At 43.0% G+C, this 27,845-nt stretch overlaps 1 protein-coding gene across 1 annotated transcript in view; it reads left to right on the top strand.

Annotated features, from left to right (window-relative positions):
• LOC124556532 (transcription factor 12) overlaps positions 1 to 27,845 on the top strand; it is a 732,435-nt gene that overhangs the window by 642,615 nt on the left and 61,975 nt on the right. The window contains exons 5-7 of the mRNA XM_047130486.1: positions 21,414 to 21,501; positions 22,934 to 23,103; positions 24,389 to 24,652. Of these exons, the coding sequence (XP_046986442.1) occupies positions 21,414 to 21,501; positions 22,934 to 23,103; positions 24,389 to 24,652 (522 nt within the window). The remainder of the gene's footprint in view (positions 1 to 21,413; positions 21,502 to 22,933; positions 23,104 to 24,388; positions 24,653 to 27,845) is intronic.

Below are 27,845 nucleotides of genomic sequence, written 5' to 3'. Positions count from 1 at the left end.
AGCGCAATTATGTTCGCATGCCAATACTTCTGCGAAAATTTTTAAAGGTGCTGACGAAGGTGGAATGAGACAGCTTGTGCGCCACTTTTCAGTCAAGAGCCTTTTAATACAGAGGAAGATGTTCGCCTTTTTTATGATCCGATGGGAGCAATTTTTCCGCTGGTTTCTTTTGTTGCAACAAAGAAATAAATCACGAAACATTTTACACCTTTCTGTTGTGAGTGTGTGGAGTTCTGTATAAATCTGTGTTTTGCAGTGGCTACGTATTTTCGTCTTCGTTAAGGAACATCATTACCAAATCTTCCGTGATGCATAGCTTTTCACTCACCCAAATCAGGTGACTTACGAAACTACGAGCTCTGTCCCATTTACGTGAATCGCTGTTTGCTTCTAATAATACCTAGAAAACGAACCGCATTTCAGCGAACGTAAGTGATTAATCTCCGCAGAAGTTGTGGATCACGTGACTAGAACGTTAATTAGTACAGTGCTGGTCCGCGATGGATTTCAAACCTAGGCTCATTTTTATTGATACTAACCATTTGCACACAGTCTGATGTTATGGAACTGATCGCCGTCAGTCCTGCTGTCTTCCCTTTGCTGGCCAAGTACTAGTGATTAAAATTCCTTCCGCCATCAGGATTGAACCGGTTGCCTTCGGGTCAAGCGCTGCCATTCCACAACGATTAAGCGTCTTGATAAGCTATGAATCGGAATATATAACAAACAACTTCGGAAACTGGTATGCGTTGTCGTTTGGCTCGTCTGCTTTTACTACAGCTTGAAATATCAAACCACCAGTCCATTATCATCAGGTGAAATAAACGCATGGGGCTGAGGAACGAATTAATAACGCTTTATATACCTCTAGTCGTGGTTCGCAGTTGACAAACATCGGCCGTACTGCTTAGAATTTTTGATGTGAGCAAGTTCTAACTTATGAACAGGCGAGGGGGGGGGGGGGGGGGGTGGGACCTGTAATGTTCGAATATAGTATTAGTAGCATACTGCTTTACACAGTCACGTCGATTAAGTATGTAGGCATAACTTTGCAAAGCGATATGAAACGGTTGTAGGGAAGGCGAATGGTCAACTTCGATTTATTGGACAATTCTAGGAAATCGTAGCTCATCTATAAAAGAGTCCGCGTATAGAACACTTGTACGGCACACTCTTTGAGTACAGCTCGACCGTATAAGATTCCCACCTCTTCGAATTAAAGGAAGCATTACGTAAATGTTTCGCGAACTCATATGGGAGTCACTGAAAGGAAATAGAAGTTCATTTCGCGAAATAATCCTGGAAAAGTTTACAGAACTAATATGTACGACTAACTGCAGAATGACCATACTGCAACCAACATTCTTTTCGCGAAGACAATAAATTAGGGCTCATAATGAAGCATGTAGACAGTCGGTTTTTTCCTGGCCCCATTTGCGAGTGAAAGAGAAAAGGGAATGACTTAGCAGTAGTATGACGCACCCTCCGCCGGCCGATGTGGCCGAGCTCTAGGCGCTTCAGTCTGGAACCGCGCGACTGCTACGCTCGCAGGTTCGAATCCTGCCTCGGGCATGGATGTGTGTGATGTCCTTAGGTTAGTTAGGTGTAAGTAGTTCTAAGTTCTAGGGGACTGATGACCTCAGATGTTCAGTCTCATAGTGCTTGGAGCCATATTAATAAAGTTTAAGCTATTATTTACTAGGCATATAACTTGTTTATGGTTTTGTTTGCTTTGTTCAAAATAAAGTTATGCTGCAAAAAAGCAAAAATCTCTTAGTGTCCAAATATTAACGTTACTCACCGTAGGTGAAGCTGTAGGGAAAGATCGTCTTTAGGGATATTGTTCCACTCGTGTGTCACATTGGCTTGAATGTTGATTATGTCTGTCATGTGAATTTATGCAGTTCGTCGTTTTGTGGTAGGTTCGTATTGATAACTCCAATTCCCGTCACCTGTGTTGATATTTTCCGGAAAAGACTTATGCTCGTTTTTCATTTAAATCAAGTTCCATCAGGCGACCACGCGTCGTTGTTTTTGTCCGGGAGACATTGCACACACTTTCCTCTCCTTAAAACAGTCTTGAGAATGTCTTGAGCAGTTGATTTAATAGATGTTGCTCCACTGCGATTTGCGACACAACGACGTTGACACACTACGGCCGCACGCCAACTACTTTACACTGCGTGCTCACAACTGAGTGCTCGAATGCACGTTGGTTCTTTACAGTATGTTAGTTCAAAAATCAAAAATGATTCAAATGGCTCTGAGCACTATGGGACTCAACTGCTGATGTCATCAGTCCCCTAGAACTCCTTAAACCGAACTAACCTAAGGACATCACACACATCCATGCCCGAGGCAGGATTCGAGCCTGCGACCGTAGCGGTCTCGCGGTTCCAGACTGTAGCGCCTAGAACCGCTCGGCTACTCCGGCCGGCATGTTAGTTCAAGTTGTCACAATAGTTACTGCGCTGACGTTGCTTATACGCCAAGAATAAAATCACATTCGGTACTTCTTGGACGGACGATATAGATATACACTGAGGTGATAAAAGTCATGAGACAGTTATCGTACACAAGGTATAAAACGGCAGTGCGTTGGCGAACTTTCATTTGTACTGAGGTGTGTCATGTGCAAAGTTTCCCGACGCTATTATAGCCGCACGACGGGAATTTACAGACTTTCAACGCGGAATGGGCTGTGGCAGCAGACGCGAGTGCCGTTGCTAACACCACCACATTGCCTGCAGCTCCTCTTCTGGACTCGTCACCATATCGGTTCGACCCTAGACGACTAGAAAATCTTGACCTGGTTAGATAAGCCCGATTTCAGTTGGGAGAAGCGGATGGTATGGTTCGAGAGTGATGGGACCCCACGAAGCCATGGACCAAAGTTGTCAACAAGGCACTGTGCTAGCTGGTGTTAGCTCCATAATACAGGGTTATTAAAAATGATTGAAGCGATTTCACAGCTCTACAATAACTTTATTATTTGAGATATTTTCACAATGCTTTGCATACACATACAAAAACTCAAAAAGTTTTTGTAGGCATTCACAAATGTTCGATATGTGCCCCTTTATTGATTCGGCAGACATCAAGTCGATAATCGAGTTTCTCCCACACTCGGCGCAGCATGTCCCCATCAATGAGTTCGAAAGCATCGTTGATGCGAGTTCACAGTTCAAATGGCTCTGAGCACTATGGGACTCAACTGCTGAGGTCATTAGTCCCCTAGAACTTAGAACTAGTTAAACCTAACTAACCTAAGCACAACACAAACATCCATGCCCGAGGCAGGATTCGAACCTGCGACCGTAGCGGTCTTGCGGTTCCAGACTGCAGCGCCTTTAACCGCACGGCCACTTCGGCCGGCGAGCTCACAGTTCTGGCACGTTTCTTGGTAGAGGAGGTTTAAACACTGAATCTTTCACATAACCCCACAGAAAGAAATCGCATGGGGTTAAGTCGGGAGAGCGTGGAGGCCATGACATGAATTGCTGATCGTGATCTCCACCACGACCGATCCATCGGTTTTCCAATCTCCTGTTTAAGAAATGCCGAACATCATGATGGAAGTGCGGTGGAGCACCATCCTGTTGAAAGATGAAGTCGGCGCTGTCGGTCTCCAGTTGTGGCATGAGCCAATTTTCCAGCATGTCCAGATACACGTGTCCTGTAACGTTTTTTTCGCAGAAGAAAAAGCGGCCGTAAACTTTAAACCGTGAGATTGCACGAATGCGTGAGGATTCTCTACCGCCCAGATTCGCACATTGTGTCTGTTCACTTCACCATTAAGAAAAAATGTTGCTTCATCACTGAAAACGAGTTTCGCACTGAACGCATCCTCTTCCATGAGCTGTTGCAACCGCGCCGAAAATTCAAAGCGTTTGACTTTGTCATCGGGTGTCAGGGCTTGTAGCAATTGTAAACGGTAAGGCTTCTGCTTTAGCCTTTTCCGTAAGATTTTCCAAACCGTCGGCTGTGGTACGTTTAGCTCCCTGCTTGCTTTATTCATCGACTTCCGCGGGCTACGCGTGAAACTTGCCCGCACTCGTTCGACCGTTTCTTCGCTCACTGCAGGCCGACCCGTTGATTTCCCCTTACAGAGGCATCCAGAAGCTTTAAACTGCGCATACCATCGCCGAATGGAGTTAGCAGTTGGTGGATCTTTGTTGAACTTCGTCCTGAAGTGTCGTTGTACTGTTATGACTGACTGATGTGAGTGCGTTTCAAGCACGACATACGCTTTCTCGGCTCCTGTCGCCATTTTGTCTCACTGCGCTCTCGAGCGCTCTGGCGGCAGAAACCTGAAGTGCGGCTTCAGCCGAACAAAGCTTTATGAGTTTTTCTACGTATCTGTAGTGTCTCGTGACCATATGTCAATGAATGGAGCTACAGTGAATTTATGAAATCGCTTCAATCATTTGTAATAGCCCTGTATATTGTGTTTACAGGCAATGGACTGGGTCCTCTGCTCCAACAGAACCACTCATTGACTGGAAATGGTTATGTTTATCTACTTGGAGAGCATTTGCCGCCATTCATAGACTTCACGTTCCCAAACAACGACGGAATTTTTATGGATGGCAATGTGCCATATCAGAACATTCTGGACAATTCGAGCGAATGTCTTGGGCACCCAGATTGCTCGACGCGAATCCCACCCAACACTTATGGGACACAATCGGGAGGTCAGTTCGTGCAAAAACTCCTGCACTGGCAACACATTCGCAGTTACGGGCGGCTGTAGAGGCAGCATGGCTCAGTATTTCTGCAGGGGACTTCCAAAGATTTGTTGAGTCCATACCACATCGAGTCGGTGCACTACGCCGGGCAAAGCAGGTCTTAGAGGATATTAGGAGGTATCTCATGACTTGTAAAGTTGTCTAAGTCTTGGTGATATGACTGTGAAATGGAAACGTGAAGGAAGAACCACAGGTAAATTTAGAACAGGCAGATCCCGTGTACTGATGGACATGGACCGTTAAGCATTGAGGAAGTACTTGTAAAAAATCGCACAAAATCAGCGGAAAGAATCACTTTTTTGTTCCCAACTGCTGCCAGCAATCTAGCTAGTACAATGACTGTGTGTAGGGAGTTAAAAAGAATGGGATACAGTGGTCGAGCAGCATCTTGTTAAGCTACACGTTTCAGTAATCAGTGATAGGCGACGCTTGAGGCGGCGTAAAGATCGACGCCTCTGGACCGTGGATGAATGGAATCTCATGGTTCGGAGTGATGAATCATGCAATGCCGTGTTTTAATCCGAAGGACTGGTTACCAGACATCGTGTGTTGTGGCAACAGTGAAGTGCGGAAAAGCTGATGTTACGGTATTGCTGTGTTTTTCGTAGATATGGTGTTTTCCCCTTATTGCAGTTAAGAAAACACTAGATGCTGCGGAAGGATATCAAGACATTTTACAGCATTGTGTACTGAGTACAGTAGAGGAAATGTTCCGATACTGTGATTGTTTGTATCAGGATGACAGAACACCCTGTAAGAAAGCAGCATATGTGAGGCAATGGTTTGTGAACAGTAACATTCGTGAATCGCTAGTCTGTCCATAATCCTGACCTAAAGCCAATCGAACGCCTTTGGAATGAGTTGTAACGTCGACTTCGCTCCAAACCCCACCGTTAAAAGTAATTACCTTCTCTGGTTTCGGCTATTGAGGAAGAATGGGCTGCCATTTGGCCACGAGCATTCAGACATCTCGTGAAAGTGCCTTCTGTAGAGTTCAAACCTTCATAAAGGCGAAGGGCGGGCACAGCCCATTTAATAGGTGTCCAGTGGCTTTTCATCAGATAGTGTAATGAGAAATGTTTCGCAACAGGCATTGAACTAAATGGTTTAAGGTTATCGCCATGGATAGAAAATTACGACTAACTAGGTCGCTCAAGCCACAGGAGGTTGGCCAAGTTTCCCTACAAAGAATGGTTAGAGCTTTAAAATTTGAGAGAAGATTCTTCGATACACACCCATTAGCCTGCACGTGGAATATACACTTGGAAGAATACAGCGTGGAGAGTGCTGTTTGGGCATCAGTTACAGCCGTATCATAAACAACATGTGCGAGCAATGATGGGCTGATGGTTGTGAATCGAGAGTTCAGTTCTATTAATGGACTATATGGTGTTCTATTAATGGACAAATGGTGGTGCACTCACTGGTTCTTTTTCTTGAAGGATCCTGTACCATCGAGAATAACGTAGACTCTGAAGGTTTTTGACACCGTGTATTAATTAGGTTTATTTCGTACCAAGAACGGTGTCGTATTTAGCGATCTGAAGTAACTTTATGACCACATCACTATCGTCGGATCGATAATAAACGCTTCGCGTGGAGTACTTGGGGCGCACAACACTAACTACAAAACAGATGTTGTTGAACTGTTGGATATTGGAGGTGAATGAAATAATTGACGCCACAGGCGTATCGAAGGAAATGGTACTGGACTGTTTCACATGAGGAATTAACTACGAGAAAATTGTTGTACAAGATGTTTACGCGTTTGTTGAATACTGACGAGAAGCGGATACTAAAACGAAAACGCTAGAAAAGTTTCGATCATTTCAGGACTACGAGGGGACTTCATATTATGGCAGGCCAAGTAAGTTTTATCGAATGTTGCACTACACTTAAATGATACCGAAACAAAGCATAATTTTTCAACATAGTCGCCAAGTCTCCGTAAACAAATGTCTGAACGTTCTACCAATCGTTCAGTTCCTCGACGATGGAAGCCCTCTCCGTGTTCACGGAGCTATTCGAGAACTGCTATGTGGAAGTCTTCATCATTGGGAAAATCACTCACCCCTCTGATGAAAACACCAAAATTTCACATTGAATCTGTGTCAGTTTAGTCGTTTTGCACAAAAGACTCGTACTTAAACACTGGAGTAAGTTTCCAGTTGCCGCCCCTCACGTGTTACCTTACTGCGGCAGAACTGTATCTGCAGGAAACCAGAAGAAGCTACAGCAAGGAAATAACTGTGGATTTCTCAACTTGAGAATAACTCGACCTGGCCACCCCTTTCGGAAGCCGTCCCACCCGGACGTGAACAGAAATGGATCGTGTGTAGGTCACCCAACCGCCCTCGATCTGGAGTTGGAAGACACGAGTAACCTCCAGAAATGGCACTTCCCTGTTGATTCCACCAACTGTGACTGCAGAGAACCGCACACCTACTGGTCTGGCAACTATGCCCCGCATCTTGCGCAGATCATCATCTGATTGCGATTCCGAGCGCTATTGATGTTGCAAAATTTTGGGAAACGGCACTGTAGCTTAATAATTTTTTCTGTCTTTTGTTTTTAATGGTAATTACCATTTAGCGTATTTGATTGTGACTCGAATAAATGAATAACTACTAGTCCTTCCCTTTTCTGTTCCACACGGAAATGGAACGAGGGAAAAATAACTGTCCATACACCTTCGTACAAGCCCTAATATCTCTTATTTTGTCATCGTGGGTCCTTATGACGTACGTTGCGAACAGTAGAATCATACTGCAGTCAGTTGCAAATTCCGGTTCTCTTAATTTCCTCAACAGTGTTTTGTGAAAAGAACGTTGTTTCTCTACAGGCATTCCCATTTGCGTTCACGAAACATATTGATCGAACCTACCGGTAACAAATGTAGCAGCGCGCCTCTTAATTGCTTCGATGTCTTCATTAATCCGACCTGGCGGGGATCCCAAACACTCGTGCAGTACTCAAGAGGACTTTAAGTAAAAGGATTTTAAGTACGAACCGTTGGAACCACCATCGTATTCACCAGATTCGGCATCCCCTGATTTTCACTATCTACATCTACGTGCATATTTGTGAAATCAACCATACGGTTCATGGCTGAGGGTACTTTCCAGCACTACTAGTTCCTTTTCGCTCGCTGGAAAAACGCTGGACAAAGTGGATTCACACTAAAGTGAACTTTGTCGAAAAATAAGTACATTTTCACCTGAAAATCTGCATGGACTGAGAAATTTTCTCCTTACCCTCCCACGATTTTGGAATAAAATTAATTACAAGTAGCTGAAATGTTGCTACGCTTCCGGAGACGCATATACGCGCCGTTCTTGATCGAACGTCATCGTTAGTTACGGTTACATTGAAGATGGACAGACTGTGGAACAGTGGAAACGAGTTGCCTGGACGGATGAGACACACTTCTCGTTCAGCACGTCGCTGTTCGTGCCAGGGTGACTCGTCTTACTATATCGACTGTATCTGGGATGTCCGCGAGCGCTAGCCACGTCCTGATATGCTGCACTCAGGAATGCGTGTCATTACCTCCAGCCACAATCCAAGGCCATTTAGATTTCATACCTAGAGTAACAGCAACTTTTTACGCATCGAAGGCGGTCCTAGTTTGTAATGTGCATGGCCATAAAGTTCTAGCTCTATAATTTTATGTTTAGTATTATTATTGTAGTAACCTCTACTCTCATATACTTTTCCTTTCGTTTTATGTAGTATTTTTGTCACATGGTATCAAGAGAAATAGTTATTTTCACCACCACCACCACCTCGTCGACATTAGATGTTTTTAGAAACAGCTCAAAGAAGTAGTCCCGACTCCTTTCCATTTAAAAGTTTTGGTATACCCTACTAAAGTTTCAAACGCTAGGCCTACCAATGTCAAGAAATGTATTAGTTAAAGTCGCCTTTAAAGACAACGAGGTCCTATCATGGGAGGCTTTTGTTTGAGAATAAATCGTTATCGTATCATGCAATCGAAAAATGGTTCAAATGGCTCTGAGCACTATGGGACATAACATCGATGGTCATCAGTCCCCTAGAACTTAGAACTACTTAAAATTAACTAACCTAAGGACATCACACACATCCATGCCCGAGGCAGGATTCGAACCTGCGACCGTAGCAGTCGCGCGGCTCCGGACTGAGCGCCTAGAACCGCTAGACCACCGCGGCCGGCCTCATGCAATCGAAGTTTGCAAGAACGCTCTAATTTTTATGTCTAATCGCCCGGAGTTCTGCACAATCGTGTTAATTCTGAGTGTGCCGTCTTGAGAAATGCTCGTGCGTGTAGCACGCCGATCATTGTATCCATTGTTCCTTTTACTCCGATGCATCTCCCTCCTCGTATTCATTCATTCGTGGATGTAACGTTGTCTTCTTCTAATAACTGAATGGAACAGTCGTTGTACTTCACTTTTCTTTAAGCTTGATCTGTGTTTGCAGAAAACACTGTGTGATTTGTAGGTTTACATTAACGCAACCAGCGGCGCTGTGCGCCAAGACTGAAATGCAAAGCTTGCTGGGAAGTCACCATTACGAAATGATTCGAATTTTTAGACGAGCATCCCCTTTCTCTCAACCAACTTGTGCGTTGACCATCTCGGAGGTATTTAGATAATGAATAACTGTCTCTTTCCAAGCATTTATCCCGGCGTACGGAATCTGCTGTTCTCATCATTGGCAAACTTATTTTTATTTTAACTTGGTGGCTTGATGCGCTTCTTATCGCCATAGTCGTTCGTTAACCTACGGGAGCGAAGTCGTGTGCGCCATCGGTGTGTGTGTGTGTGTGTGTGTGTGTGTGTGTGTGTGTGTGTGTGTGTAAATTCCTAAGGGACCAAACTGCTGAGGTCATCGGTCCCTAGACTTACACACTACTGAAACTAACTTATGCTAAGAACAATACACACCCATGCCCGAGGGAGGACTCGAACCTCCGGCGGGAGAGGCCGCGCAGTCCGTGATATGTCGCCAAAAAACCGCGCGGCACGCCATCTCTCCGTGAATAGTGGAAACAGTGTTTTCTGTCATAGTGCAGGGTGATTATAATTAAACTTCCGGTACTTGAGAGAGCCCCCGTGAAAAACGAGCCATCGTAGGACAGTGATGATTTATGGAAACATTTGTAAGAACTGAAAGAAACACATTTTAATTTGCACATGAGAGGGGAACATTTGCTAAATGCGTACCATGTTTACGTTCCAGGTTACAGACGTTGCCCATTGTGACGACAGCCTGGGAGCGCACTAGAGATTGCTCTACTGCTGCCCGAAACATCTCAGGTTGGATTTTGGCTACCTCCCTCGCTTTGCTCATCTTCAACCTCCACGTTTGTTAGTGTCACATTGTTAAACCCCGTCCTTAAGGAAGCCCCACTGCCAGGAATCACACAGGTTCGAATCTGGTGATATTGGTGACCTCGCAGTTTCGAACGATCGGCCAGTGATTCGGTTTTCACCAAATGTTTTACGGAGTAACCGACTGACGTCACGAGCAATATGAAGTGGAGCTCCATCGTGCCTGGAAACCGTTGAGTCAAAAGCACCTGTCTCCCGTAAAGCAAGGACCACATTTTGGCTAAGCAGATCACAGTGATGGGAGCCGTTGACGCTGCGTGTTCTTTCTATGTCGCTGAACCAGTGTCGGTGCCTAACGGCAAGTCGTGGCACTAACGCTACTAACATTGCAGTTCACAGTCTGGATATCATACATATAAAGGTAGCTTCCCGTACAGTAAATAGTTTTCCGTCTACACTGTCTTAAGTAGCGAAAGTTTAATTATAACCACTCTGTATATTATCTGATGTGTATGACAATGAGAAGTCAGAGATACGAAATAGAAAAAGCAACTGTCAGGGCCAAACCATACAGGTTCAGTGATTATTGACTATGTAATAGCATCAAATTCACAGACGCGCGACGCATTGTGTATGGAATGTCTAACTACATTTATGGCTGAATTGAGGATATCTGCCGGCTGGAGGGGCCCAGCGGTTCTAGGCGCTACAGTCTGGAACCGCGCGACCGCTACGCTCGCAGGTTCGAATCCTGCCTTGGGCATGGATGTGTGTGATGTCCTTAGGTTAGTTAGGTTTAAGTAGTTCTAAGTTCTGGGGGACTGATGACCTCAGAAGTTAAGTCCCACAGTGCTCAGAGCCATTTGAACCAACCATTTTTGAGGATATCTTGATGAGAACGCTGCGTTTAATATTGACTTAGGGTCCTCTGTAGCTGCAATGATAACTCCACGTGTGCCTCAGAAGCGGGAAAGGACAGCTACTGTTCATTATTTCCTTTTCTGCACATTTCGCATTTCTCAAAGTATAATAACCTCTAGATTTGGCCCAGGGGACCACGCTATGCAGCCAATACAGCGGTGCGCCATCCTCAGCCGCACAGTTCTCCCGGCCGTTGTCTGGTTCGTAATCGGAGCCGCTACTTCTCCTTTAAAGAACTCACGAGGCTGAGTGCATCCCGTTCTACTTCTCCTGTCCAGAGGTAATCCTTGACAGTACTGGAATTAGAACGTGGGTTCTCTGAGGATGGCATTCAAGGCAAATGAAACTATTTAGTTCCAGAGACCTTTTCAAGTCTCGAACATGTATGGTGTATACAGGATGACCATTAATAAAACCGACAAACTGCTGGGACGGGTTCTTGACTGGAAATGGAAGAAAAAAGGTCCTATGCACATGTGTACGGAAATGCGTCGTTGCCACAGCGGATTGCGCTGCGAACTGAAGTTCCTGTGAACACGTGCCTTGCGCGTCTTGTGTGTTGCAGGCTGTCTGGTTGACGCAGCGTAGTGTAAGAGCAGAATGGCCCGGTATTCATGTCGGGAACAAGTCGAGGTGGTGTTTGTAAACGGTCGAGATGTAACACGGCTTTATCAAAACTAGGACCCTCACGGACACCAACCAAATTACACAACATTTAAAGACATTTTTCGGCCTTTGTGTGCTCATGGATTCTTTCAGTACCCTCACGGATAGCCGGCCGGTATGGCCGAGCGGTTCTAGGCGCTTCAGTCTGGAACCGCGCGACCGCTACGGTCGCAGGTTCGAATCCTGCCTCGGGCATGGATGTGTGTGATGTCCTTAGGTTAGTTCGGTTTAAGTAGTTCTACGTTCTAGGGGACTGATGACCTCAGATGTTAAGTCTCGTAGTGCTCAGAGCCATTTGAACCATCTGAACCTCACGGACACCAACCAAATTATACAACATTTAAAGCACTTTCTCGGCCTTTGTGTGATCATGGGTTCTTTCAGACAAACGAACGTGCTGGGAGTCGGCGGAAAGTGCGTACACCGGGTTTGAAGGACCGGGTTCTACAAGATATTGATACGAACCCAAGTAGAAGCCCCAAGCTAGTGGCCCGCCAACAATGTGTAAGCCAAAGTACGATTATACGTGTCCTGCATGACAAGCGTTATTATCCTTATCACCTCAACGAGTTCAGGGCTTATCAGCAGCGGATTTCCCTCTTCGGGAAGGATTTTGTCGACGGTTTTCGCACCAGACCAACACAGTTATGGAGTTTCTGTCATCAGTCCTCTTTACCGACGAAGCAACCTTTACCAGAACTGGCATCATCAATGTGCATAATCTTCATCCGTGGCCTACAAACAATCCCCGAGGGAATGGTAGAGGAGCCTCATCAGCGTCGGTTCGGTACCGGTGTGTGGGCGGGGCTCCTTGGCGACCACATACTTGGACCGGATATTGTTCCACAACGCCTTGACGGAGGAACGTACCTGGACTTCCTGCGGAATACTCTACCTGGGCTATAGAACTGGACGCCACGGTGTCGAAGGCCAACATATTACATTTGAGGCGATTGTGCAAGAAGTGGATCAGTTTTCGACATCTTGCGCGACATTGTGAACACGATAAAGGTTTCCTCTCGCTGTTTTCCGCGACTGCTCACGCCCATCAAAAAATCCACCCAGCCGAGGCTAAAGCGGACGTGTTGCCGCTGTATCACACCTGTCCGGGGGACGTCTCTAACAGCCTTATTACCACGGACGAGTGCTGAGTGTATCACTAAGACCCCGAGCCAAAGGGACAAACAAACGGTGAAAACATATGGATTCAACGGCACCGAAAAAAGCGAATACCCAACCATCATCGATCGAGACGATTGGGTATCTTTTTGCTCTGTCGTGGTGTAGTGCCAAGTATTTACGCTCGCAAGTGACAGATCGTCACAGGAGCATACTACCAAAAGTCTCCTGACCAGGTTACGGGAGGCTGTGAAGGCGAAGCGTAGCGGGAAGCTGGCCAAGGGCGTGTGTTTGCTCCACGACGCCGCGGCAATTCATTCTACACTGGCATATTCATACATGCTGATTCTTTGGCCTATCAGGTTTTGCCTCAGGCCCCGTCTTTACCTGATGCGGCATCCAGTGACTTGTTTCTCCTTTTTCGGACGAAGAACTGACGTTTCCAGAATGCCGACAAGTTGATGTTCGAGACGGAACGTTTCCTGAACAGCCAGAATGCACAATTCTGCAACCAGATCATCTGTCGTCAAGATAATGTCTCGCATTGAAGGGTGAATATGTAGATGCGGTCTAACATTATCACCAAGTTTCGTAGTCACAGCTTAATTTTTTCGAAGTGAAAATTAAAACTTTATGATTATCCCCTCGTAGAGGTTGACAAGAATTTTATGCCCGACCAGTGAGTGGGAAAACGGGCTGTAAATTTGTACAGTTCACTCGGAGGTAAACAAGTTGTTGCATTTTAATGATAATTTACAACTGGCTTTGTCATGTTTTACAAATACCTGCAAATAAAATTGCGTTGGCATATGAAAGGAATCGTCGAATACATCAAATGTTTGTAAAGCAAACGGCAAGTTCCAGTTATTTGACAGACAAATTGCAATGTGACTCTGCATTTGGCAGCCTGTAGAGGAATACTAATCGAGTGTGTGCCATTCAAATTAGATTTTACCAAAAAACACAGTAACGTATTTTTACGAAGAAGGGCAGCGTGGATTGAACTGGTTTCTCTGACTCATAGAAAACTGGCTCGTGAATGTTGGAAAATATCAACCGCGAAGGTTGCCGAAGAATAACGACGATCGTCAAGGAAAGATCACGACTATCGCGCGAAAATATAGCTATAACACAAAAAAATACTTTGAAGAAGAGACTTGTAACATTGTTAGAAATAGCGAAGATAACTTTACACTAGATTAGGGTTTCTCAAACCGTGTTCAGCGGAACAGTGGTGTTCAGCGGGAAGCGAAAAAGTGCTCCGCGAAAAACTCATTAACAACGATGGCGTTCTTTTTTTCTTCTTTTTTAAAATTTTATTGTGATTTCTGTGTTATTGATTTATGATTTAAAATTAAAACAGTCTCCTGAAAAAAAACAAGTTTTTCTCATTTTTTAAAATTTTATTAACCTTCAAAATAAGATGTTCCACCAAAGTAGCAGGATTCTCAGAGTGTTCCTTCAGAGGAAATGTTCGGGAACAACTGCACTAGATGAGCTATCGCTAGAGGTATAGAACTGTTCATCAGTCGTGCGCTGTGTCAGGGGCTAGGAGGGAAGAAATATACACACATTAAAAAAAGTTTTGCATCACCCCGGTTCCCAGAACTCCTGAAGATAGACGTTGACTGTGGATATTTTGTACCACAGACGCAGTACCTTTGACTGTTCAGAGATGTCACTAAACCCGCCCAAAGAGGTAAACAGCCATGCATGAGCAGCGCCTGTTAGACGGATGGGGTCCGATAGCCGATCAGTTCCAGTCATTCCACCAGGAAGGAGGTACACGGCTCGTGTTGTCTGTAGTTCAACCATGCCTAGACGGTCGATACCGCGGTTCGATCACGCCCGCATTGTTACTTTGTGCCAGGTAGGACTCTCAACAAGGGAAGTGTCCAAAGCGATGTTGTTCGGACATGGAGGAGATACTGAGAGACAGGAACCGTCGATGACATGCCTCGCTCAGGCCGCCCAATAGCTACTTCTGCTGTGAATGACCGCTACTTACGGATTATGGCTCGGAGGAACCCTGACAGCAACACCACCACCATGTTGAATACTTTTAATAATTTTCTTGCAGCCTTAGTACGTCGTGTTACAACTCAAACTGTGCACAATAGGCTGCATGATGCGCAACTTCACTCCCGACGTCCATGGCGAGATCCATCTTTGCAACCACGACACTATGCAGCGCGGTACAAATGGGCCCAACAACATGCCGAATGGACCGCTCAGGATTGGCATCACGTTCTCTTCACCGATGGGTGTCGTATATGCCTTCAACCAGACAATCGTCGGAGACGTGTTTGGAAGCAACCCGGTCAGGCTGACGATCGAGACGATTCAACCATGCCTAGACGGTCGATACCGCGGTTCGATGACTTCCGCATTGTTACTTTGTGCCAGGAAGGACTCTCAACAAGGGAAGTGTCCAAAGCGATGTTGTTCGGACATGGAGGAGATACTGAGAGACAGGAACCGTCGATGACATGCCTCGCTCAGGCCGCCCAATAGCTACTTCTGCTGTGAATGACCGCTACTTACGGATTATGGCTCGGAGGAACCCTGACGGCAACACCACCACCATGTTGAATACTTTTAATAATTTTCTTGCAGCCTTAGTACGTCGTGTTACAACTCAAACTGTGCACAATAGGCTGCATGATGCGCAACTTCACTCCCGACGTCCATGGCGAGATCCATCTTTGCAACCACGACACTATGCAGCGCGGTACAAATGGGCCCAACAACATGCCGAATGGACCGCTCAGGATTGGCATCACGTTCTCTTCACCGATGGGTGTCGTATATGCCTTCAACCAGACAATCGTCGGAGACGTGTTTGGAAGCAACCCGGTCAGGCTGACGATCGAGACGATTCAACCATGCCTAGACGGTCGATACCGCGGTTCGATGACTTCCGCATTGTTACTTTGTGCCAGGAAGGACTCTCAACAAGGGAAGTGTCCAAAGCGATGTTGTTCGGACATGGAGGAAATACTGAGAGACAGGAACCGTCGATGACATGCCTCGTTCAGGCACTGTCCAGCGACTGCAGCAAGGTGGAGGTTCCCTGCTTTTTCCGGTGGCATCATGTGGGGCCGACGTACGCCTCTGGTGGTCATGGAAGGTGCCGTAACAGCTGTGCGGTATGTGAATGCCATCCTCCGACCGATAGTGCAACCGTACCGTAGCATATTGGCGAGGCATTCATCTTCATGGAGGACAATTCGCGCCCCCATCGTGCACATCTTCTGAATGACTTCCTTCAGGATAACGACATCGCTCGAGTAGAGTGGCCAGCATGTTCTACAGACATATGGACGCTATCAAATATGCCTGGGATAGTTTGAAAAGGGCTGTTTATGGACGACGTGACACACCAACCACTCTAAGGGGTCTAGGCCGAATCGCCGTTGAGGAGTGGGACAATCTGGACCAACCGTGCCTTGATGAACTTGTGGATAGTATGCCACGACGAATACAGGCATGCATCAATGCAAGAGGACGTACTACTGGGTATTAGAGGTACCGGTGTGTACAGCAATCTGGACCACCATCTCTGAAGGTTTCGATGTATGGTAGTACAACATGAAATGTGTGGTTTTCATGAGCAATAAAAAGGGCGGAAATGATGTTTATGTTGATCTCTATTCCAATTTTCTGTACAGCTTCCGGAACCCTCGGAACCGAGGTGATTCAAAACTTTTTTTTGATTGTGTTTAGGATTCAGTAGAAAGTATCCTATGCCATCACTTTCTTTTACTCTCTCCTAAGTCTGCAAGTGTGCTGTGGTACTTGGTATCGTGTTTTCCTTTTTTTTAAACTAAATTTTCGACGTAGCACTAATTTGGGTCCACGCGACTTTCCAATGACTAGAACTCTTTGTCTGAAGCGCGGTTTTGGTTATTACGCAAAATATCCATCAACCTCTTCAGTGAACTGGATTTCTTTTCCAGGCACAAATTTCTTTTATATGTACTAATAAGTGAAATTTAGAGTGCACCAAAACCGGTGAATTTTTCCCATAGCAAAGCACCTTTGTGTGCAGCTGCATTCTCTTAGAAAAATTATTTTTTTCGTGTGCCTTCCTAGCTTGTTCTTACAAATTTTGTCATCCATTTGGTCTAGAAGGCTTGCCTAGTATTCGTCAGTAGTTGTTTAGCCTTCCACAAGTTAGCAAATAAGAATTATTCTTTTTTTTTTTTTGCATCTCAGAAAACACTGACCAAAACTTTCCACTTGTTGAAATTACCGCTTTTTGAAAAACTGTTCTTCAGTTTCTGGCATGAAGTGATGCGGTGTATCTGTATCTTATACACTGCAATTAATCGGTGCTGAAAAATCTCTTTGATTAGCTTAGAAATGGCCTAAACAGTCCCGGGAAATTCGTTTGTGTTATTCAACAAATGGACCACCCATGTTGTTCAGAGCTAGCTCGTAGTTAACTACTCATGTAAAATCTACTATTATCTTTCTTACGAAGTGCCTACGGCGTCAACTATTTCATTAAACACTAATCACCGATCCTCTAATGTAATATTGTGAATTTTGTCGATGTTTCAGTCTGTGAAAGCAGTTTTGTCACGCAGATCATCTTCGAGAAAACTACAGCCTCGTTTAATGTAGTTGCCTGTTTCTTAATTGCTCAGAGTATAACATCAGAAAGAAACAAACCTTCACCAACTTTAAGTACAGCGTAACAAAATCACAATTCCATTGTTATCAACGCCTCGTCTAAGCAAAATTGACTAACCAATTTCAGATTTTGATTTAGTTCAGTTTCATGATGATAGGAAATGCGACGACGTGACCACTGTGTCTAACTCTAAGAAAGCGTTCCTTTGAGGAAGGAGCTGTTGATGCCTTCAGAAATGAAACCATTATCACAAATATTTTTCATTGTTGATTTGTCACTATTGTATATTATTAAGCTGGGAATAAACAGGGTCAGAAAAAAATAGAAAATTGAAGATTAAGAAGATAGTTACATAAATATTCGTTTATCGATGTACGGTTTTAGAGCGTAAGGTAGAAGGGGTAGTCTTCCGTTTAACAAAACAGAAGATTGTAAGGGTACAATTTCACGAAGAGATTTTCAAATGGTTCAAATGGCTCTGAGCACTATGGGACTCAACAGCTGAGGTCATCAGTCCCCTAGAACTTAGAACTAATTAAACCTAACTAACCTAAGGACATCACACACATCCATGCCCGAGGCAGGATTCGAACCTGCGACCGTAGCGGTCGCGCGGTTCCAGACTGAGGCGCCTAGAACCGCTCTGCCACCACGGACGGCGGAATGTACGTGTGCGAAGTGCATGCAGAAGGGCTTCGACATTTCGCAATCATTAGTGTGTTAGATTTTGATGCCAGACATTTTTTTTGCCTTAAGTACCACGAATACCGCACACAGACACTAACGGTAGTTTCAACATTTCTCGTGCATCACCACATCAATCCTATAAGGCTTAATAGCGTCGTATGTATCCGCGTTCCAATAACCATAACAAAAACTGGACATTTGTTAGCGAATGGCGTGTGAAATAAAACCAAGCCAAACACTGACTTCTCGTGTCACGTTAACATGAGATAGTTGATAGTGATAAGCGGTCTCGTATAAATGACTCTGAGGCTGTTCCCAGTTCCTGTAGCCGAGATGTGTTCTCGAACTGGGCTGACACCAGTTGTGTATCCAGTTGTCTGCTTGTCTTCCTGCAAGAACCATAAAACAAATTCCGGCCACTCAGCAGATTTTTCCAATATCGGGCGGACACATTAAAGTTGTGCGACGCGGATGCTGCTGTTTCGGTCTAGATTGCTGTCTCTCCGACTTTCTTGTAGCGAAGGACAGTCGTATTCAGAGGCGTGCCTCCTTCTTCTCACCACGAGTATCGCTCATATATCTCTCTGCGAACTGTTAATCTGTTTTCTTTTCTTGTATTTCTGCGAAAGTACTCCATGTGTATGCGACCTACACTACTACTGAAGCAGCTTTTCTAAGAGTAACTGGGTTCACAGTTAAGTATCTCTGCTGTGTTCCTTGGACGCGTGCCTTCTCGTACTCATATTCATCCAAGAAACAATACTTTTTTTGTGTTTCATGTCTCTTTGGAGAATGGATGCAGTCATGTAAAAGACGTAAACTAAACTAAAATGTGGTGGGAATGAATCAGTCAGATAATAAAATCTCGAAATTTTAGTTCTATCTTGTTGAGACTTGAGAGATTTCTATTTACATATAATTGCGCTTGCGAAATTTGGTTTTTGATTATATTTTTGTTTGCATGACCATCATCCGCAGCAGCTGTTCAAATCAGTTATTATTGGTTTCTCTGTCATAAGCTTACTGCACTAAAATTAGAAAGAGATCTATGCTAGACGCGTTTCGCTTTTGTTTGTAAAGCATCTTCTGCGGTTATCCTGCAAAGTGGATACATATGTTTGTCCATTTTTGCCTGTTTCAGATTAAAAACAACATTTTCGTCTATAAAGTTGGTGTGCATTTCAGCTACAGTGTTTCTGCCTCTCGTTTACATATTCTCTGAGCCACTGCTTCTTTCCTCTTTGTTAACAGAGGTTGATGTCGAAAGACTTCGTTTCACATATACACTTGGCAAAAATTTACTTGTATTTTGTGTTTCTTGTAAATGCTTTTGGCGAATGTTCGAGCGGGTTCTTCCACGAGGCTATAGAATGCTTTGTTTGATAACCATAATCTTGCCCTCTGTTGCTGGTTACCTTGTAACCGTGAGACATTCAGTCGTAAAAAGGAAAAATATTGTTGCTGATATTAGGTATAGATTTAACGTGTATTGCACATAGTATCTGGATGAGTATTATGCTGTCGAATTGTTGCTGGTTACTTTGTAACCGTGAGACGTTCAGCCGTAAAAAGGAAAAATATTGTTGCTGATATTAGGTATAGCTTTAACGTTTATTGCACATAGTATCTGGATGAGTATTATGCTGTTGAATTTTACGCTATCGACCATTAAAACTACAGCATGAAACAACCATCAAGTTGGCACTTAGTGTACTGTATGTTTGAATATGAGGAGATCAGCATTTCCGCATAATCACACAATGTAGGTAGCAGTAGCGCCATTTACATTTTTCCTATAAGAAAACATTACACAGCTGGTTTCTCATTCAGAAATGGCATTTGAATTCTGTTTGCTTGTGAGTTGATTGTGTTATCCGTGTTGAAAGAATGAGACATGTCGGAATTAGACGAGAATGCGCTTTATTGTTCAGCAGTATTGTGGCTCACATTGCTTGGGATCCCACTACTCTCGTGCAGATATGGAGTCAGTGGATTCAGGAGAATCGTACTCAATTCCAGACTCACACGACTAGCACCCGAATGGGCAGATACAGTGTTTGCCTAGCTTGCAGAATTGTACAGTCACATCCCAAACATTGAGTCAGGAAATGGGCTTATTTGCAGTAAAATAAGTGTCCACGCTGACAGTGCAGCTACATATGGAGCACTGCAGACTCTCGGCACGGTGTCCACTGTTGCAACTTCCCATGATGCAGCAGCAGAGGCACCAAATAACGACACTAGACACAGGAGTGGCACCACGTGTTGCGTCCACATACAGCATCATGATGGACGTTCCTACATGTGAAAGTGCTGACGAGAAAAAATTTTGCCAGAGTGCAGTCGTCATCATCGTATAGGTCCGACACCTGTTGTGTCAGTATATGATGCCATTGGGCAGATGATCACCTCCGATTAGTATAGCCTGTAGCTTGGACAGCAGGCGTTACATTTCTGACATATTAAGATTAGCAGATATGCCCTAGCTTCGAGATCTCTGTGTTATATTATATTTTGACAAGATAACTTGAGACCACACTTTGCACACGGTGTCCTAACCTGCCTCGATACAGAGGTGTTTGACTGTTGTCCTGGCTAGTGAAGTCTCTAGGTCTTTCAAGTGTTGAAACATCTGGTAATGGATTTTCAAGAGACTGGCGCACAACCACTGGCTGACTTCTGAGACTGATTAACTCTGGAATAGAGTTGAAGCAGCGTAGAATGAGATACCTGTATCTGTAATTTGAAAAAAGTTCAGCTCGATGTCCAGCCATCAGCTGTTGTTAATGTAAGAGGTGGCAGCACTGTGTAGTAAATTCGTTGCTGTGTACATCCCCCCCCCCTCCCCCCCCCCCCTCAGAATCAGCAATAGATGTAATCATGTATCTTCCTACTTTACTGTACATGTACAATAAGTAAAATTTTGTGATTTACTATTCTTCTTGGTGTTACAATTTGAACGGTCATTAGTGTATTTGATTACTGGTTTCAAGCAATTATGTTAATCGTCAGTTCAGCCAGTGTTAATAAATTGCTATAAAGTACACAACATTTGCTTGGATACATTTTTTGTGTATACACCATTTTTTAACATTGATAAATCCGAAGATCATAACTGAACAAAAGTAATAATCACATAAATCATAAAAAAATCTTGCAATTAAGGATGTACAGATTCTACAAACATAATACTCATCACAATAATGTGTTATTGTCATCTTTATGTACCATTTAGCACCAGATTCACTCTCTGAAAGCAATGATGTCTTGTGTTTCTTTAATACAGTCTTTCACTAACATGTGTCATTTTTCTTACAGTATGGGTCGGATGAATTCGGCCATGACTCCCCACGATACACCTCACCGAAGGCAGGAGGGCTATATGGTGGAGAGCCATACTACCTTGGTGAGTGAGCTATATAATCAACTGAATTAAAAAAAATGCTACTTTGTTTTTTCTCCCAAACTTTTTAAAGAGGAATTTACATTTCTTTAAAAGTCTATTAAGACAGAAATTATTATTCCATCAACCCAATGTACTGTATTTGAAAATTACTGCAGAAAGCGTGACAAAATAAAAATGAGATACAGCACAAAGTAAGATCAATTAATAAAGTTCTCCTGTGGTATTTGTTTGAACATTTCAGAAAAGTCTATCTTGTTAATATGCAACACAGTTGTGGAATATCTTTGTTTTTGTGATAATTGCAGTTTATTTAGATTCTGTGTGGTCCTTAGGATCTATTCCACAATCTCTTCATTGGGATTCCTTGTAAGAGGAAAGGGAGACATGATAGGATAGAAATAAAATCTGTGGGAGGAGATTGGTGAAGATTGTGTGTTGTGATAGTCTGTTCAAGTTGTATTAGGCAGCTATCTTGTGCATGTTGTGACAGTCTCTACAAGTTGTATTAGGCAGTTAACTTGTGCACTACTGAAACAGCCCAGCCAATAAAAAGTACCAGTTTAAAGGCATTCAGATTTATCAAAACAAAGCACTTGCACTAATGTGCAGATCATCATTGCCTGCTGTGATTAGATATATTACAAGAAGCAACACATAGTAAAATGTTTGAAATTTCAAAAAACAACACTAAAATGATTTGTTCCTTGAATGAAATCACAACTGTAATTGTCTGGGTTGCAATGCCACTTAAGAATATGACAAAGTCATCAAAAATGAACTGACGAATTTACATCAACACAGGCTTCAGCAGCCATTGTCAGTTTCAGTAAGTATTCTGGGTGTGTGACTGTCATGTCATAATATGTGATTTGTTTTGGTTGTGTAGCACAATTAGGAGGACACTGATAGGAACGTACAGAGACTCAAATCAAATTCTATGAGTCAATAATTAATCTCAGCTAATCTGTTTGGGATAAAAGCAAATTGATCTTTTCACTATGTAAAGTAAGGTCTTTTTAAGATTTTGAATAAATGACCAGTATCCCTTCTAGTTACACCAGTACATTAACAAAATCTTATTATGATGATGATGGAGCTAGCCAAATAATTGTAATATCCTGTAAATTTGTGATATTTATAATTCATGTTTGGGTGTATATTCCAGTTTCTCTTATATGAAAACAACTTATACTTCATAAATATAAAATGGGAAAAATTAGTGACCATTAGTGTATTTCACTTTCAACAACTGTAGGGTCAAAAAAGATCACATTTTATTGTGCTTACTTGAAAATCAGATTGATTCATTCAACATTCTTGAACTCGTATTCCTGGAATATAGTGTTTGTGTTTAGTGTTATTGTAGGAGATTTGAAAAGATAAGAAATTTATGAACTGTCAATTAAATATGTACTGTAAAAATTTTCTTCAGATGGTGCAAGTGGTGGTACTGGTGATCCATGGACAGGTGGTGGTCAGCTGCAGACCGGCCACTACTCTGCATACAGTTCTCCAGCTATCCTGTCAGGAGCACCACCGTCTACACATTTGTCACAGTCTACCTTTCCTCCACCGCCAATCCATCTTGCTCATGATGCAATGGTAGGTAACTCTAAAGATGCAATTACTAATCATAGTTGAAATGCCTCATAGATTTTCCACATATTTGATGACTAAATTTGCAAAACAAAATTTATGGCTACAGTATATATAATCATGTATGTGACAGAATTGACGACTTTATGGCTGATAGTGCTCAGGGGAGAAACTGTCAGATCTGAATACAGCCAATGTATGGAACTGTGCACCTTAGTGCTGGTGTATACATCTACAAAGATGATTGGGAAATAAAGGACTGAATTTGAAAAGTGGAATCACATTTCGACTTGTTACAGCCTAACTACAATTGGGGAAAAATCGTTTCATGTACTCAAAAGACTCAGGAAACATATCAGCTGCGTTTAACAAGAAACAGCAGTTAAAGTATGTGGCTTATTGCATTTTTTCTCTATGGCAGCCAACGGCCATTACAAGGCTTTTTCTAGGAAAGGAAGGGGATTTATGAACATGGAAGGGAACAATGATAACTACCAGCTTTTCCTCTGCTTTAACTGGAACAAGTATGATGGCTCCTAAACTTTCACCTCCTGTGCAGAAAAGTGCTAACAGTCCTGTATCCCTACAAGACGAAACTAAATTTGTACAGTTAATATCTGTAGTCATTAGTAATAGCAACAAAATCAGTGCCTTTTTTGTTCTCTGGATTGGCTCCTTCACACATTGTTTTGTACTGGCTGGCACAAGTTCAGTTTCCTTATGGAGCCATTTGTTACTTTCATTCACACTCTGTTTTCGTGGTATGCTTTTCATCATCAATATCTTTCAGTTGTGATGCTGGATATGTCCAGTACATTGGTCATTATCTTCTTCCTGTTTCTGTTGGCATCCATCTGCCTGTCTCCCAAATGTTCAACTTGGTGCTATAATGACAAAAATTGTGCTGGTATTTTGCTGTTTTATGATTGGCTATGAACCCTGTGGTAACCAATTGGGTACTTAATACAATAAAATGTAGGAAGTTTACTATCATAACTACTCGTAGCAGTGTACGCTGTTTGTGACAGTGACACAAATGAATAGGATAGTGTGTCTAGTGAACATATGGTAATTGTAGTTAGTGCAAATGAACCAGAAATAGGAGTGTTTTAAGTTTGCTGTGTGAAGATGTGATACACAAATTATCAGAACATTCCTCCAAAGAAAGTAACATAAATCTTTACTTCACTTGCTCAGAGGCATTAAGTAGATCAAGAGTGTAAATTATGCTGTATTTTATTTGTTTCATTAGAAAATCTGCTTGACAAAGAATTTACTGGTGTCATTTCAGGCTTACGGAGCCATGTCGCCAGGTGGCGTTACGAGCTCTCAGCAAGATAATTCCCTCCTCGGTACTCAATCTGCCACAAGTCTTCCACCAATGTCAAGTTTTCGTGGTGGTGGAGGGCAAGGTCCAGGTCCAGGTGCTGGGACAACCCCCACCACAGCGGGCACCGCTGTGGGAGTTCCTACTTCAAGCCCTGCAACTGCTGCTCTCTATGTTAGCCCACAGCCAACTACACCGGGGGACACACTTGGGAAAGCATTGGCATCAGTAAGTAAAGATAATGGAATAATGGTGTTGCCTATTAATTGTGTGTATCATTTAGAATTTCATGGTGAGCTCCAAAAACTGTTCATCTGTGTCTTGCCACACAACAGTATTCTGTATTTTAATGACCTCTTTCAGAATGCTGCATTCACCATAGTCTTAATTCAACTAATGATAACTTCACAAGATGTGTGCTAGTATAAATAATATTGTTGTTATACAAGGTGTTCATTTTAACTGAAGACATTGAATTATCTCAAAAACTATATATATATATATATATATATATATATATATATATATATATTTTTTTTAAAAAACCCACTTCCTTTCGTCTTCCCCTCTCCTTCCCTCTTTCCTGATGAGGCAACAGTTTGTTGCGAAAGCTTGAATTTTGTGTGTCTATCGACCTGCCAGCGCTTTTGTTCGGTAAGTCACCTCATCTTTGTTTATATATATATATATATATATATATATATATATATAATTTCAATTTGTTTGTCTCAGATGGGGACATCCAGTGATACCACAATCAACCCCCTGCCCCACCCTGTGCATGGGTGCAGGGGTGCAACTTTCAGATCTTCAATGGGAACCCCCATTTTTTATCGTAGACTACTATTCTACAGCAAAACCTACATACGTTTTGTCTGAAGTAGTTTCTTCATTTTGCCACAGATGGCACTGTAATCAGTGGAATACGAATGGGTACACAATCATAATTTACAACATGCTACTTAGTGGCCCTTGAATATCCGTTAGCACATAGGACCTCACTTCTATGCCGTGAGGGGAGGACAGACCAGTATTTCATATCTTCTAATTAGAAACCCCATTCGCAACATTGTATTCCTCCAACATATCGAACAGGGGACTACTTGATTGTTCAGATGTAGTACCACCAACTTCAATACACTTAGTGATCTGTTTTTCAAATGACCGTACACAGGACAGAAGCATATCTGCGGGAATGTCAGCACAGGCATTTCTGTTGCAGTTCACCATGTCATCATGACCTGTTGACACTTGCTGGTACACCTGATCTTTTAAATATCCTCACAGAAAGAAATCCGGGGACCAAGCAGGCCAATTAATAGGGCCACCTCTGCCGATCCACTAACATGCATAAACATGGTCCGATGCCTACCGTGCTTCAGTTGCATAATGTGCTGGACAACCCTAGTGCTGAATCTACATATGTTGTCGAATGTCCAGGGCAATATCCTGTAGTCGTACTGACAGTCCCTGTTCCAAACATGTTTGATACTTGCAACCATTCAACATGCTGTCTATAAAATAAGGACCAATGAGTTTGTTCCTCATGATGCCACACTATACTTTAACTGGCGTAACCAGTGGGGATTGTGTACACTCCAGTAATGCATGTTATCCTGCTTAATGCTATCATGGCTTGTGAATGCAGACTCATCAGAAAATAGTACCTTGGCAAAGGACGTGAGGGTCATTGGCATTTGTTGACATGCCCATTCAGAAAACACAACACAGTTATGGAAATCGGTGCCATAAAGTTCTTGATGCAGTGACACGTGGTATGGCTGATACTTACAGTGATGCAATATTATGACAGTAGCACCTACAGACATACTGGAATCGCGATACTATTGCTAGGTGCTTATCCGTGGGTTGTGGTGCACTGACACTGATACAGCTGTTTCATTAGCTTCTCCTGTAAGGTGTTTGCTTTGTTTCCTTTTGCTGGTCTATACTCTGCCATCAGGCATAAATGCTCCACAACCTTGTAAAAGAACAAATGAAAGCGAGCTTTCTCTGGAAAACGCTCGGTATACAAGGCAACAGCAGTCTCAGCATTTCTCCTGCATTCTCTGTAAATCAGGCCCATGTCAGTTTTTTTCTCCTGCGGTTGCAACACTTGTCCTCCTCTTGCACGCCTGTCCTCCAACTGATAGGTAGGTGGGCATGCAATAAACACTGCAAAAGTATTGTAATGTTTAGAGCCCCCATCTGTTCTACATCTGCTTGATATTTAAGCTGCGGTCACAGTGTACTGCCTGTGTTATGATACATCGTAGTTCACTTCATGGCCATGGTGGCATGTCAAGTAGTCCCCTGTTCTATATGTCAGAGGAATACAACATTGCAAATAGGGTTTCCATTTAGAAGGTATGAAATGCGGGCCTGTCCTACCCTCACAGTATGGAGGTGGAGTCCCACGTGCCATTGGGTATTCAAGGACCTTTGAGCAACATGTCGTAAATTACTTTTGTGTACCCATTTCTATTCCTCCAATTACAGTTCCATCTGTAGCAAAATAAAGAAAATGCTTTAGACAAAACGTATGTAGATTTTGCTGTAGAATCATAATCCACAATAAAAAATGGGGGTTCCCATTGAAGTTTTAAAATTTGCTCCTCGCCACCTGTGCTTGGAGTGGGGTGGCAGGTCAAGTGAAGTTTCATTGGCTGTCCCCCTCCGAGGCAAACAAATTGGAATTATAACATTTTTTGATCACACCCTGAATAGTGTTCTGTTTGGTGATTGCCACAATTGGGTGTATTTAAGGTATTATTTAATGAGTATTGTGATAGAATATGACAATTTTCTTACAAGGAGAAAAGAGAAGAGTTTTTAATAATGTAAGAAACACAAAGTCTGACTTCCTTTCTTCTGAAACGGAATATAAAATATCTCTTGGTGTTCGCATATACCAGCATGGATCTCTCCCTTTAAACTTATACTAAGGAAGCAGTGTAAGATGTTTGATGGATCACAATTTCCCCCCTCATCCTCTCTGGTTTCTTCATTTTAATGTGTTATTTTATATTCTTTGGTCATTAAAGTTGTTTGCAGATAGAACAGTCTTTCATTTGCAGTTGAGCTGCCTGTAATTGATAAAGTTATTTTGAAAATGTTTTGTTGTCCAGCACAATAACATGAAATTTCAAATGGAAATCACTAGTTTTGTTCTTCACCTGACCATCTTCTCGTGCGTGAGATACATATCTTGTAGATGGCCAGTGAATACCAAACCTGGTAATTTTCATTTATAATTGTATGCAAGTATGCTGGATGGTAAACTGTTTTAAAATTGTTGCTTGTGCTTTGAAACCTTTAAGAATATCCTCGTGTCCCCACGAGACACACTAGTGTCTGAGTAATGAGTCGTTTTGTTTAAAATATGAGCTATCTTTAGTTTGTATGAGGGTGTAAGTTGGTC

The sequence above is a fragment of the Schistocerca americana genome, chromosome X (assembly GCF_021461395.2).
Source record: "Schistocerca americana isolate TAMUIC-IGC-003095 chromosome X, iqSchAmer2.1, whole genome shotgun sequence".
In the NCBI taxonomy this organism is placed as follows: domain Eukaryota; kingdom Metazoa; phylum Arthropoda; class Insecta; order Orthoptera; family Acrididae; genus Schistocerca; species Schistocerca americana.
This window is presented reverse-complemented; position numbering and strand designations above follow the sequence as displayed.